At 36.5% G+C, this 13,479-nt stretch overlaps 1 protein-coding gene across 12 annotated transcripts in view; it reads right to left on the reverse strand.

Moving 5' to 3' along the window:
• C2CD6 (C2 calcium dependent domain containing 6) overlaps positions 1-13,479 on the reverse strand; it is a 206,729-nt gene that overhangs the window by 178,132 nt on the left and 15,118 nt on the right. For 11 of the 12 annotated variants that reach the window (XM_063644879.1, XM_055290205.2, XM_055290201.1 and 8 more), the window contains exons 2-4: positions 11,713-11,799; positions 10,344-10,395; positions 8,519-8,664 (exon numbers count right to left, since the gene is read on the reverse strand). In XM_063644879.1, coding sequence (XP_063500949.1) covers positions 8,519-8,664; positions 10,344-10,395; positions 11,713-11,799 — 285 coding nt within the window. Of the gene's footprint in view, positions 1-3,438; positions 4,394-8,518; positions 8,665-10,343; positions 10,396-11,712; positions 11,800-13,479 lie in introns of those variants that run through there. The other variant, XM_055290202.2, reaches the window with a different exon arrangement.

Here is a 13,479-nt window from a genome sequence, read left to right on the forward strand (position 1 = left end):
TCTCTCAGCTTTTGTCTTTCACCATCTTTTTGAAGTATATTCTCACTGAATATAGAAATCTAGGCTGAACTTTCCCCGCTTCCCAGCATTCTAAAGCTGGCATTCTCTTGTCCTCTGATTTACATTGTTTCTGATGGAAAGTCAGTTGATATTCTTATTGCTGTGCATCTGAATGTAATGTGTTTTTCCTCCCTCTGGCTGCCTTTAAGATTTTCTCATTGTCTTTCATTTTCAGCAGTTTGAATGAGATGTATATATGTGTGATCATTTCTGTACTTACTCACTTAAGGTTCACTGAGTTTCTTGAATCTCTGGATGGATTTTTAATCAATTTGGGGAAGACTTAGGTCATTAGTTCTTTAAATATTTCCTCGTCTGGATTCAAATAAAGACAATCAGAAATGACAAGGGGGATATTGCCACTGACGCCACAGAAATACAAACAACCATTAGAGAATATTATGAACACTACTACGCAAATAAACTAGAAAATCTTCAAGAAATGGATAAATTCATGGTCACATATACCCTCTCAAGACTGAACCAGGAAGAAACTGAATCCCTGAATAGACCAATAACAAGCTCTGAAATTGAAGCAATAATAAATAGCCTACCAACCAGAAAAAGCCCAAGACCAGATGAATTCATAGCTGAATTCTACCAGATGTACAAAGAAGAGCTGGTACCATTCCTACTGAAACTGTTCCCCAAAATTGAGGAGAAGGTACGCCTCCCTAACTCATTCTATGAGGCCAGCATCATCCTGATGAAAACTTGGCAGAGATTCAACAAAAAAGAAAACTTTAGGCCAATATCCTTGATGAACATTGATGCAAAAATCCTCAACAAAATACTGGCAAACTGAATTTAGCAGCGGATCAAAAAGCTTGCCCACCACTGTCAAGTAAGCTTTATCCTTGGGATGCAAGGTTGGTTCGACATATACAAATCAATAAATGTGATCAATCACATAAACAGAACTAAAGACAAAACCCACATGATTATCCCAATAGATGCAGACAATGCAGCTATTGAATAAAATTCAATACCATTCATGTCAAACACTCTCAATAAACTAGGTATTGAAGGACCATACCTCAGAATAATAACAAAGATATTATTATTATGAGGTATGGTCCTTCAATACCTATTTGAAACCCACAGCCAACATCACACTGAATGGGCAATGGTTCCCTAATTTTTTTTTTTTAACAAACCTCAACTTAATTCAGCTGATGTGCTTCAAAAACAATGGATGTAAATCCAAACCAATTCCCTATTCCCCTTAAAAACTGGCACAAGACAAGGATGCCCTCTCTCACCACTCCTAGTCAACATAGGATTGGAAATCCTGGCCAGGGCAATCAGGCAAGTGAAAGAAATAAAAGGCATCCCAATAGGAACAGAGGAAGTCAAACTATCCGTTTGCAGATGACATAATCCTACATCTAGAAAACCCCACAGTCTCAGCCCAAAAGCTTCTAAAACTGATAAACAACTTCAGCAAAGTCCTAGGATACAAAATCAATGTGCAAAAATCACTAGCATTCCTATACACCAACAACAAGCCAAGAACTGAATCAGGAATGAACTCCCATTCACAATTGCTATAAAAAGAATAAAATACCTAGGAGTACAGCTAACTAGAGAGGTGAAAGATCTCTACAAGGAGAACTACAAACCACTGCTCAAAGAAGTCAGAGATGACACAAACAAATGGTAAAACATTCCTTGCTCATGCATAGAAAGAATCAATATCATTAAAATGGCCATTACTGCCCAAATAAATTTATAGATTCAATGCTATTCTTATTAAACCACCATTGAGATACTTCAAAGAACTAGAGAAAACTACTTTAAAATTCATATGGAACCAAAAAAGAGCCCAAATAACCAAAGCAATCCTAAGCAAAAATAACAAAGCTAGAGGCATCACACTATCCAACTTCAAATTATACTACAGGGCTACGTAACCAAAACAGCATGGTACTGGCACAAAAACAGACACATAAACCAAAGGAACAGAACAGAGAACCCAGAAATAAGACCACACACCTACAACTATCTGATCTTTGACAAGCCTGACAAAAAAAAAGCAATAGGGAAAGGATTCCCTATTCAATAAATGGTGCTGGGATAACTGGCGAGCCATATGCAGAAGATTGAAACTGGACCTCTTCCTTATACCATATACAAAAATTCACTCAAGATGGATTAAATCTTTAAATGTAAAACCCAAAACTATAATATAAAAACCCAGGAAGACAACCTAAGCAATACGCTTCAGGACATAGGCAGGGACAAAGATTTCATCATGAAGACACGAAAAGCAATCTCAACAAAAGCAAAAATTGACAAATGGAATCTAATTAAACTAAAGAGGTTCCGCACAGCAAAACAATCAACAGAGTAAACAGACAACCTACAGAATGGGGAAAATTTTTGCAAACTATGCATCTAACAAAGGTCTAATAGCCAGCATCTATAAGGAACTTAAACAAATTTACAAGAAAAAACAACCCCATTAAAAAGTGGACAAAGGACATAAACAGATACTTTTCAAAAGAAGACACATGTGTGGCCAACAATCATGTGAAAAAAAGCTCAACATCATTGATCATTAGAGAAATGCAAATCAAAACCACAATGAGATACCATCTCACACCAGTCAGAATGGCTATAACTAAAAACTCAGAAAAAAAATAACAGATGCTGACGAGGTTGCAGAGAAAAACGAATGCTTATACACTGTTGGCAGGAGTGTAAATAAGTTCAACCATGGTGGAAGACAGTGTGGTGATTCCTCAAAGACATAAAAACAAAAATACCATTTGACACAGCAATCCCATCACTGGGTATATACCCAAAAGAATATGAATTGTTCTATTATAAAAACACATGCAGGCATATGCTCCTTGCAGCACCATTCACAAGGGCAAAGACATGGAATCAACCTGAACGCCCATCAGTGATAGACTGGATAAAGAAAATGTAGTACATATACACCATGGAATACTATGCAGCCATAAAAAGAATGAGATCATATCCTTTCCAGGGGCATGGATGGAGCTGGAGGTCATTATCCTTAGCAAACTAGCACAGGAACAGAAAAACAAATACTACATGTTCTCACTTACAAGTGGGAGCTAAATGATTAGAACACATGGACACATAGAGGGGAACAACACACAGTGGGGCCTATCAGAGGGTGGAAGATAGGAGGAGGCAGAGGATGAGAAAAATAACTGAGTACTAGGCTTAATACCTGGTGATGAAATAATCTGTACAACAAACCCCCATGACACAAGTTTACCTATGTACCAGGCCTGTACATGTACCCCAGAACTTAAAAGTTAAAAAAATATATTTCCTCTTCTCTTCCTCTGGGACTCAACTATATGTTATAAATTGAGTGACAGTATCCCACCAGTTTCTCACATTTTTCCATTCTTTTTTTCCTCTGAGCTTCAATTTGAATGATTTTGATTGACCAATCTTTCTCTTACTGTTGACAGATCCTTTCTCTTACTGTTTCCAGAATGCTTTTAAGTCCTTCAATGAATTATCCATTTCAAATACTGTATTTTTTAGATCTAGAATTTTTATTTGGTTCTCTTCCATTTTCACTGTCTTCAAAATTCCCATTTTGTCCACCTTTTGTACACCGTTTCCACGTTGATATGTTTATGACAGTTATTTTAAAGTTCTTGTCTCTAATTTGAACATCTGGGTCATCTGTGGGCTTACTTCTATTGACTGCTTTTATCCCTCCATAAGTGGTAATTTTTTATTGTATGAATGGACATTATAAATGACAAAGACTGGATTTTTAAAATATCTTCCTCTAAAAAGTGTTCAGTTCTTTTTTGGAAGGCAATTCCTGGCAGATTATGTTCGTCCTACAGAGGCTTCGTTAGAGGATGGGTCTATTTCAGTTTCTGTAGAACATGGTCCTTGCTCTTAAAACTTGGCCTTTCTGGGATCTCAGCTGAATTCTGGGACTGTTTAATGAGAACTCTCTGCTTTTGCTCAGACTCCAATAACTCTGAATTTGGACTTCTGAATTTTCTAGTCAGCTCTCAGCCCTCCAGCGTCTGTTCTCTGTAGTTTCTCCTGGAGGCTTACCCTGTACACACACAACTTATTTTCAGCCAAGAACCTGAGGAGAATACCTACATAGATTTCTGGGCTCTTTATCTGCTATTCCTTTTTCTTTAGAACCCTGCTCAACAAATTCCAGCCCCCATAGGAGCCCTAAATTGCCATCTCTGCTTTCTCTTCTCCCTCTGCTCAGCGTCTGCTTCCTCCGCGCACCAAGACTGCCATTCTCTGCTTGGGTTTCACTCCGCTGTGCGGGAATCACTGCCAGATAAAAAGCTGCTGTAAATGTGGAGCTCACCGCTTGTGCTTCCCTTCTCTTTAGAAGTGCCTCCCTCCACTTTCCATTGTCCAATGCCAGGATATAGTTCCTTCATGTATTTTTCTGTTTCATAGCTGTTCAGAGCAGACGAGTGAATCCAATACCAGCTATTCTAGCATGGCCAGAACCAGAAATCCACTACTACTCATTCTTCAGTCTGAGTTTTTATATCACTTTCCCAGCAGCTTTCTGGAACAATTAAACTAAGTTAAATCCACTTCCTATGTGTTTTCAGTTGTTAGTTTGTATGGATTTCAAAAATTTTAACCTAGATCTATGTTGTACATTTTAGCAAATTAAAGTCCTAAAGCATATGCAATGTAATTTTATTTTATCCTAATTATATAGTACAATGGTTAAAACAAAGAAACAACTTTTTTCTTACTCCTGCCTGTATTAATCATGGTTTTTTGTTGTTCTTGTTGTTTGTTTAGGTTTGATATTTTTGAGACAGGGTCTCACTCTGTCACTCAAGCTGGAGTGCAGTGATAGGATCATGGCTCACTGAAGCCTCAAACTACTGGGTGCAAGCCATCCTCTGCCTCAGCCTCCGGAGTAGCTGGCACTACAGCTACATGCCACCACACCCAGTTAATTTTTTAATATTTCTTTTGTAGAGATGGGGTCTTGCTATGTTGACCAGGCCAGTTTTGAACTCCAGGCCTCAAGCATTCCTCCTGCTTTGGCCTCCCAAAATCCTGGGATTATAGGAGTGAGCCACTATGCTCAGTCAATCACATTTTGTTTTGTTTTTAAGGAAAAAAAAAAAAAAAAAAGCTTCTGTAAGTTATGATGTTCTGGCATCTTAAAAAGCTTGTTGAGGGAGAGACTTCCACTCCCAGGGTTAGACTGCTAGAGACAGCAAAGGCTTAGCAGAGAGCACATCTTTTATTTGCAAACTAACCAATCCCAAGGCTATATATAGCTCCACCCACTTTTTTTTTTTTTTTTTTTTTTTTTTTGTCTCACTCTGTTGCCTAGGCTGGAGTGCAGTAGTGCCATCTTGGCTCACTGCAAACTCTGTCTCTCGGGTTCAAGCGATTCTCTTGCCTCAACCTCCCAGGTAGCTGGGATTACAGGCATGTGCCACTACACCCAGCTAACTTTGGTATTCTTAATAGAGACGGGTTTCACCATGTTAGCCAGACTGGTCTCGAACTCCTGACCTTAAGTGATCCGCTCTCCTCGGCCTCCCAAAGTGCTGGGATTATAGGCATGAGCCACCATGCCCAGCCAACCACCTCCTAATCTAATTCTCACACACATTTCTCTTGCCCTAAATTATCCCAGGGCCAGGTATTAGAAAACTAGAAGACCATTTCTATAACCCAAAAACCCCTGAAATTATTCAAACTAGCCAATCCTAAACTGGTTTCCTGCCTTGCCTTTCCCTCAGCAACCCCCAAAAGGCCTAGACTCTCCCCTCACTCCTATCCTCTGCCTCCTGACCATTCTGATACTTCCCCTGTGGCCCTCAGTGGTGTGTCATGTCCCCTACTCTCAGAGAATATAACAAATTCTTTTTTCAATGACAGTACCTCTCCACGTTTTCATACAGTCATAATTCTGTAAGTTAAATCCTGTGTGTAATTTTAGAATTCCACCCCACCCACCCCCTAATTTCCATTCCTCAGAAGCTGCCTTTTCGACCTCTAAATAAATTTCTCTAAGTTTTGCCTTCATGTTTCTAAGTAACATGCTTATATTATTCATTGATTTTTTTTAGTTTGAAATACTAACTACTAACTGCATATTGTGGAAGAAAAATATTATCTCTCAATTCTCCCCTGACAGTTTTCATACTTCTTGCCATTCCTCCAATATATTCTATAACATACATTTTTGTTAGAGTTAGTGTTTATATTAGTTTATATGTATAACTGTCATTCAGAATTTAACAATATATTACAATAATTATATTTCCTTTCCTGTATCATTTTTAATTTCCCTGTAGTTAACATGTGTCTTGCTTTTTTATGTTTCTTTGTTTGCTTGTCCAATTTTCTGTGTAATTATTAAGTCGTTCTCAAACTTTCTATTAGACTTCCATTAAAACTGTCCTTTTAATGTGCTCGAACTAACAGTACCTATTTAAATAAATACAGGAAACAGATTTTGATTATGCTAATGAAGATAAACACCTTACTATATACTTTACATTATTTTCAAGTATTAATGTTTCAAATTTTATTTAAATGGACATATATCCCCCAAATTCTTGAGAATTTGCCAATGAAGCTTAGGAAAACTATTTGCAGAGTAAAACAAACAGTATGTATTGTCTCCAGCAAAACTATTCCTTGTTTTTTCGTTGCTTAAAACAAACAAACAAATGAACAACAACAACAAAAAAACCTATGCTTAAAAAACTGTCTTCACAGTGTGGCGATTCCTCAAGGTTCTAGAACTAGAAATGCCATTTAACCCAGTGATCCCATTACTGGGTATATACCCAGAGGATTATAAATCATGCTACTATAAAGACACATGCACACGTATGTTTATTGCGGCACTATTCACAATAGCAAAGACTTGGAACCAACCCAAATGTCCATCAATGATAGACTGGATTAAGAAAATGTGGCACATATACACCATGGAATACTATGCAGCCATAAAAAAGGATGAGTTCGTGTCCTTTGCAGGGACATGGATGAAGCTGGAAACCATCATTCTTAGCAAACACTATCACAAGGACAGAAAACCAAACACCACATGTTCTCACTCATAGGTGGGAATTGAACAATGAGAATACATGGACACAGGGTGGGGAACATCACACAGGGCCTGTAGGGGGATGGGGGGCTAGGGAAGGGATAGCATTAGGAGAAATACCTAATGTAAATGATGAGTTGACAGGTGCGGCAAACCAACATGGCACATGTATACCCATGTAACAAACCTGCACATTGTGCACATGTACCCTAGAACTTAAAGTATAATTTAAAAAAACTAAAAACTGTCTTCACTACTCAACACTTAATCAGATAAAGTCCGAAAAATAATATGGAGCATAGAGGAGAAAAGGCTTTAGGATTTCCCTAAAATTCAACTAATGTAATAAATAATTGGACAAATCAATGAATCCTGCAGCTGTATGGAATAGTGTCATTCTTTTTTTTTTTTTTTTTTTTTTGAGACAGAGTCCAGCTTTGTTGCCCAGGCTGGAGTGCGGTGGCATGATCTCAACTCACTGCAACCTCCACCTCCTGGGTTCAAGTGATTCTCCTGCCTCAGCCTCCCAAATAGCTGGGATTACTGGTGTGCACCACCATGCCCGGCTAATTTTTGTATTTTTATTAGAGACAGGATTTCACCATGTTGGTCAGGCTGGTCTCAAACTCCTGACATCAAGTAATCTGCCCACCTCAGCCTCCCAAAGTGCTGGGATTACAGGCGTGAGACACTGTGCCCAGCCATTTTTAAAAAAGTTTTAAGATACATTTAAGATTCTAATAAGCCTAACTGTAAACAGAAACATAGTAAGTGCTGGTGTGTGAGGCAGTTTAATGAAGTCTGGTCTGAAACCAGACTGCCCACATTCCCAGCTCAACCACTTACCACTTACCAGCTCTATGACCTTAAGAAAGGTCCTTAACCACAGAGTGCCTCAGTTTCTTCATCCGTAAAATAAGGATGATTGTGTGTGTGTGTGTGTGTGTGTGTGTGTGTGTGTGTCTGGGTTGTAATAAAGACTAAGTTAATCCATGCAAAAATAATTAGAGACAAAGGGGAACACAGGATGAAAGAAAAGGAATGGGAAAGGAGATGGGAAAAACTCTAAGGCGGAAGACAGTAGATGGGAAGAGAAGAGCAAGATAGAGATTAGTACATGCATAATGAATACTGGAAACCACAGACAGTAACATGTCAGGAAAGACATCTACTAAGATTATGCATTTCGCAGTAAAATTGTTCTTTTTTTAAAACACCACTATAGCCCATTGTATAGAAATAGAATACTGTAAGATACCAAATAAAAAGGCACTCACTGCTTTTGTTTCTTTTCTACTCATTTTTATAAAAAGACAGAATTAGGGTAGAATATTTGGAACTATAAAGAGCCATTCTAATATCTAGAAGAGATACTAACATTACCTGTACAGAAAAATACTTCACTTCATTGAACTTAATTACAGTGCTCTTCTCATTGTTTTTTGATAGCAAGCTACACATTTTTGTACATTTCGCAGCTTTGTTTATAGAGATGCGAATGAATAAATTAGCACAATGTTGTAAACTGACTGAAAATAGAATGATATTCAGGAAATAAATTTTGTTGTAATTGAACAATAATACATTATAAAATTAATACATTAAACGATTCAGACCAAAACCTAAGAATCAATCATGTAGCATTAAACAATAGAAAAAAGTATTCTAAAATAGTATTTTTGCCCATCACTGGTGGACACAATATAAGTAAAAGAAGGTTGATTCTTCCTTACATCCCTTATATTTTTAACTTCACATTTCCAACAAAATTCCTTTGCAAGTTTTTCTATGTATTAATTTCAAGGTGACTAAATATATGCAATATATAGTTGAAATTTTTCCTAAGGATAATTACGCAGAAATTCAAAATATTTAAAAATATATCAGATTAGCTTATTTTTAATTTTGAGACAAAAAGTGTTCTACCCTAATTCACTTAAGAATATAGTTCATTTATAGGCCGGGCGCGGTGGCTCACGCCTGTAATCCCAGCACTTTGGGAGGCCGAGGCAGGCGGATCACGAGGTCATGAGATCGAGACCATCCTGGCTAACACAGTGAAACCCCGTCTCTACTAAAAATACAAAAAATTAGCCAGGCGAGATGGCGGGCGCCTGTAGTCCCAGCTACTCGGGAGGCTGAGGCAGGAGAATGGTGTGAACCCCAGGGGGCGGAGCCTGCAGTGAGCCAAGATCGTGCCACTGCACTCCAGCCTGGGCGACAGCGAGACTCTGTCTCAAAAAAAAAAAAAAAAAGAAAGCTCAAAAAAAAAAAAAGAATATAGTTCATTTATACTATATTGGTCTGTATTGTATCTTTCATAGAATGCTACAGAATAAAACAATTTTGTTTCATGATTTAACTATCTTCAAAAATCTCTTTATACAGAATTATTTTTCAAAATTCTCTCTATATAAAAAAGAAACATCAAATCTCCATAATGAGGCTGGTTTTATGCTGTGATAAATCTAAAAATAAGCACTCAGCTTATTTAAAAGCACCAATATAAATTAAATCCTTTTAAAAATGTTTAAAGGAAGCACACATTACTTACAAATAAATTAGCAATATCATACAAGAAGATATATATTTTTCCTTTCATTTATATGGTGATTGCGGTGATTACATATGGCTGAAAAGCTTTTGTTACTTCCACATCAAAAAGTCCACTTTATTTCCCCTGCCACTAAATCTGGGCTGGCTCTATGATTACATTAACCAATAAAATGTAATGGAACGTGACTAGGGTTGGGACTAGTAAGCCAAAAAGGCACTCACCTAGAGCACAAAATTTAAGGGGACACCAACAACTAGTAATCAAGATAAATAATATATTACTGTGATATATTTTTAAATTAAAATTAATAAACGCGGATAAAACATGATAGGACTCAGGGAAAGAGAGAGAGAGATCCAACCATTTCAGCATCCCTGCTAAGTCTAGCTTTCCATGCATCCCCACTAAAGCAACCAGACATGTAAATGGGCCACTTCAGATATTCCAGCCCTTTTGAGCTGTCAGACAACGATAGCCTAAGCTTTTATATCATGAAGCAGAAGAAGCAACTAGTGAATGAACAGTAGTGATTGATGATAAAATGGTCAATGTGTTAAGCCACTAAGTTTTGGAATGGTTTGTAATGCAGCAATGGATAACTGAAACAGTGAGATATAATTACTATGATTCTTAAATCAAAAGAAAGGATACTCTTAGGCGTAAAATGTCTGCAGTTCTTTATATGAATGCCCAGGCAGCCAACCTACAACAATCAAAACAAAAATACAGACAGTGAATGCATTTAAAAAGTTAACTGTTCTTTAACTTTACACTGAACTCTATTTTTAAAAAGTAAAACTCCACGTTGTTGGTTTTTCTCATTCTAAATATTGTTTCTCATGAAAAATATCTAGTTAATAGAAATCATCAGAAAGCAGAAATACAGAAGAAAAATGGGCAGGCCACATTCAAAGTAAACCTAAAAGGAACAAGAATACAAAGCCAAAGAACAATTCATTATTAACATAAATCTGATCATCACTCTTTAAATTGTTTTTATTTGATATTAGGTGAGAACTGATAAAATATAGCACCCTACATATAAAATTAAGAAACGTGCCTTATTTCAGACAAACTCTTTTATCCAGTATCCTAAGACCACTTAATTCATTCAGCAATGTTTCATTGGCTATAACATGCCAGGGACTGTAAAATATTCATGCTCTTGCACCAAGTTTTTCTAAATGTTAAAGAAAATTGCATCATGTGCTTAACCACAAAATCAAATACAAAATAAATGCAGGAACATCTGAATCCTAATATGAGAATTAGCCAAATATATTTAGCCATGTTTAGTATTTAAAACCAAGTAAAAATAACAGAAATATTAAACATTGTATATGATAGGAGGTAGAGGGACAAGAAAAATTCTTATTTCATACCCAGTTACCATTCTAATAGTGTTCAGAAAATAAAAATAACTGTAAATGAATGTCATGATATTTGACAGTTCTATATGCATGTAGATTCTCATGTCTTGTTCTGTACTTTGAAAACAGTGTGACAGATTTTTCTGGTTCTCAGCCTAGATACTGGGTCCTCCCTCTGTGGTGTGTGTGTGTGTGTGTGTGAGAGAGAGAGAAAAGTGGGGGGGTGTTTGCTTTTGTTTCTAGGAGGTTTTTTGGATGGGGAAGGGGTGCAGGATCAATTTTCAAACTTTAGCATGATCTAGCAATAAATAAAATCACTTTAAGAGCTCAGTAAAATTATTGATTCCCAGGCTCCTCTCCTAGAGATTCTAAGTTAGCAGATCTTAGGTGGAGCCTCAAGTTAATGTTTTATAAAAAGCATCTCAGGTAATTCTGATGTAACTAGATTTGGGAATCCCTAACATAGAAGATATTATTTCTGTGAATCAGGATGTTTTCTATAATTTCAGTGATTATTACAATGTTTTCCTGACTCATAAAAATGAAAAATTCATAAATATGTCATCAGAGAGGACCATTTTCTGCATATACTGTTTGATTATCAAATAATAAATAACTTATACAGGTTTTTGAGGGTTACTCATACATACCACATCCCCAAGTGGCACCAAATTTGGTGTCTCCTGTGTTATTTCCAGTTCTTCACTATCAGGCCCTTTAAGAGTTTTTCTCAGCATCTACAATGTAAATAAATTAAGATTTAAGAAGAGAAAGAAAAACATAACTAGGTGAAACATCAATTCAATAATTATTGTATGAATCTCTAGTAAGTATCAGGTCTCCTCAGTAGTGGGGTATTAATATGATTAAGAAACTCATCCCTATCCTCAATAAGAAGTCAGTAGAGAAATAAAAATGTACACAAATATAAAATTAAGGGAATCATGAAAGAAAAGTACATAGTTCTTCAGTTTGTTAAGAGATTGAATATTTAGTAGGATATCTTGAAAAGCTTATAAGGAGAATTCCAGTTCGCCCTAGTATAGGAGATACCTTGAGTCTGAATCTCTACTCAATCAAATATATATATACATACACACATACACACACACACACATATATATGTGCACATGCACATACACACTATAGGGACAGAAAGCAAGGAAAGAGAAATCTTAAGAGATGCTGGAAAAGAACAGAGAGGTGTAGGGAACACAAAAGGAAGCACAGACAAAATCATCCTGAGAAAGAGAAAGTTCAACATTGAGCACAAAAATTCTGACCACAGGTCTAGGAGTTAGTAGTCCACAACAATGGCCATAGAGAAGGGACCTGAAAGAGAAGGACCAGAAGTAGCTCATCATGATGAGCACTGCTTCTGGGGTGAAGGCGTCAGAAGAAGAGGTATCCCTGCATACATGGCAGGGAAGAGAAAGAAGGATGTAAGAGGGACAAATTAAGCATACCAGAAAAACTGAAGACAACAATAGGTTATGCCCCTACTTTCCTCTTACCTCCCATCAATTACAACTTCATCCATTTAAAAAAACTACTTCAATACACTGAAAGAAGAGAGTACACTTAAACTATGGCAAAGAAATGACCATGGCCAAGAAATACGGAAAATCTGACCAACTCCATTAAAAGCTATTATAAGAAGAAAATGGGGAGAAATCTTCAGATGACAAAAATTCTTCCTCCCAAATAACCACAAAACAGAAGTAAATTACAACATAAGATTTCAAACTGAATTAAGTATCTTCAAACAAGCATTTGGAGATGTTTTTAAGCCTACAATTAACAATTCATTTATTTATTCAACAATTAAAACAGAAGTTGACCAAAGAGAAGAAAGAAAAAATGAAATAAGTTTTGATCAATTCAGGAAAGAAATTTTTAAAAAAGACAAACCATCCCAGAAATAAATACTAAATTACAAAGTGCCCAAGGTAGCATCGATTCAAATAAAAACTTTATAAGGGGCATTGAAGAAGATATGAACCAGTGAAGAGAATGATAATGAGATAGAGAAAGAAGGATAAAGAGTCAGAGAAAAAATGGTTGAATTGGAAGGCAGGAAAATGAAAAATCCTCGAAGAAGTAAAACGAAACAATGGAGGAAAAACTAATGTTTAAAGTTATACTCCAAGAAAAATTTAAGTAATAAGAGAAAAATCTATACGTGGATAGGACTCACCATGTGTCTAGAAAAACTGGCTCATAATGATCAACTCCAAGATATGTCCTAGTAAAATTATTAGGCTTTATAAAGACATCTTGCCTACAGGCAAATGACCAAATTATCTATGAAGATAAGAAATAAGACTGGCATCATATTTCTCAAGGGCAACATACAAAGCAATGCAACTGCAGAGCTGTATTTTTATAAAGTTCAAGGCAAGAAAGGTCAAGCCAAG

This window comes from Symphalangus syndactylus, chromosome 8 (assembly GCF_028878055.3).
Source record: "Symphalangus syndactylus isolate Jambi chromosome 8, NHGRI_mSymSyn1-v2.1_pri, whole genome shotgun sequence".
Taxonomy (NCBI): Eukaryota; Metazoa; Chordata; class Mammalia; order Primates; family Hylobatidae; genus Symphalangus; species Symphalangus syndactylus.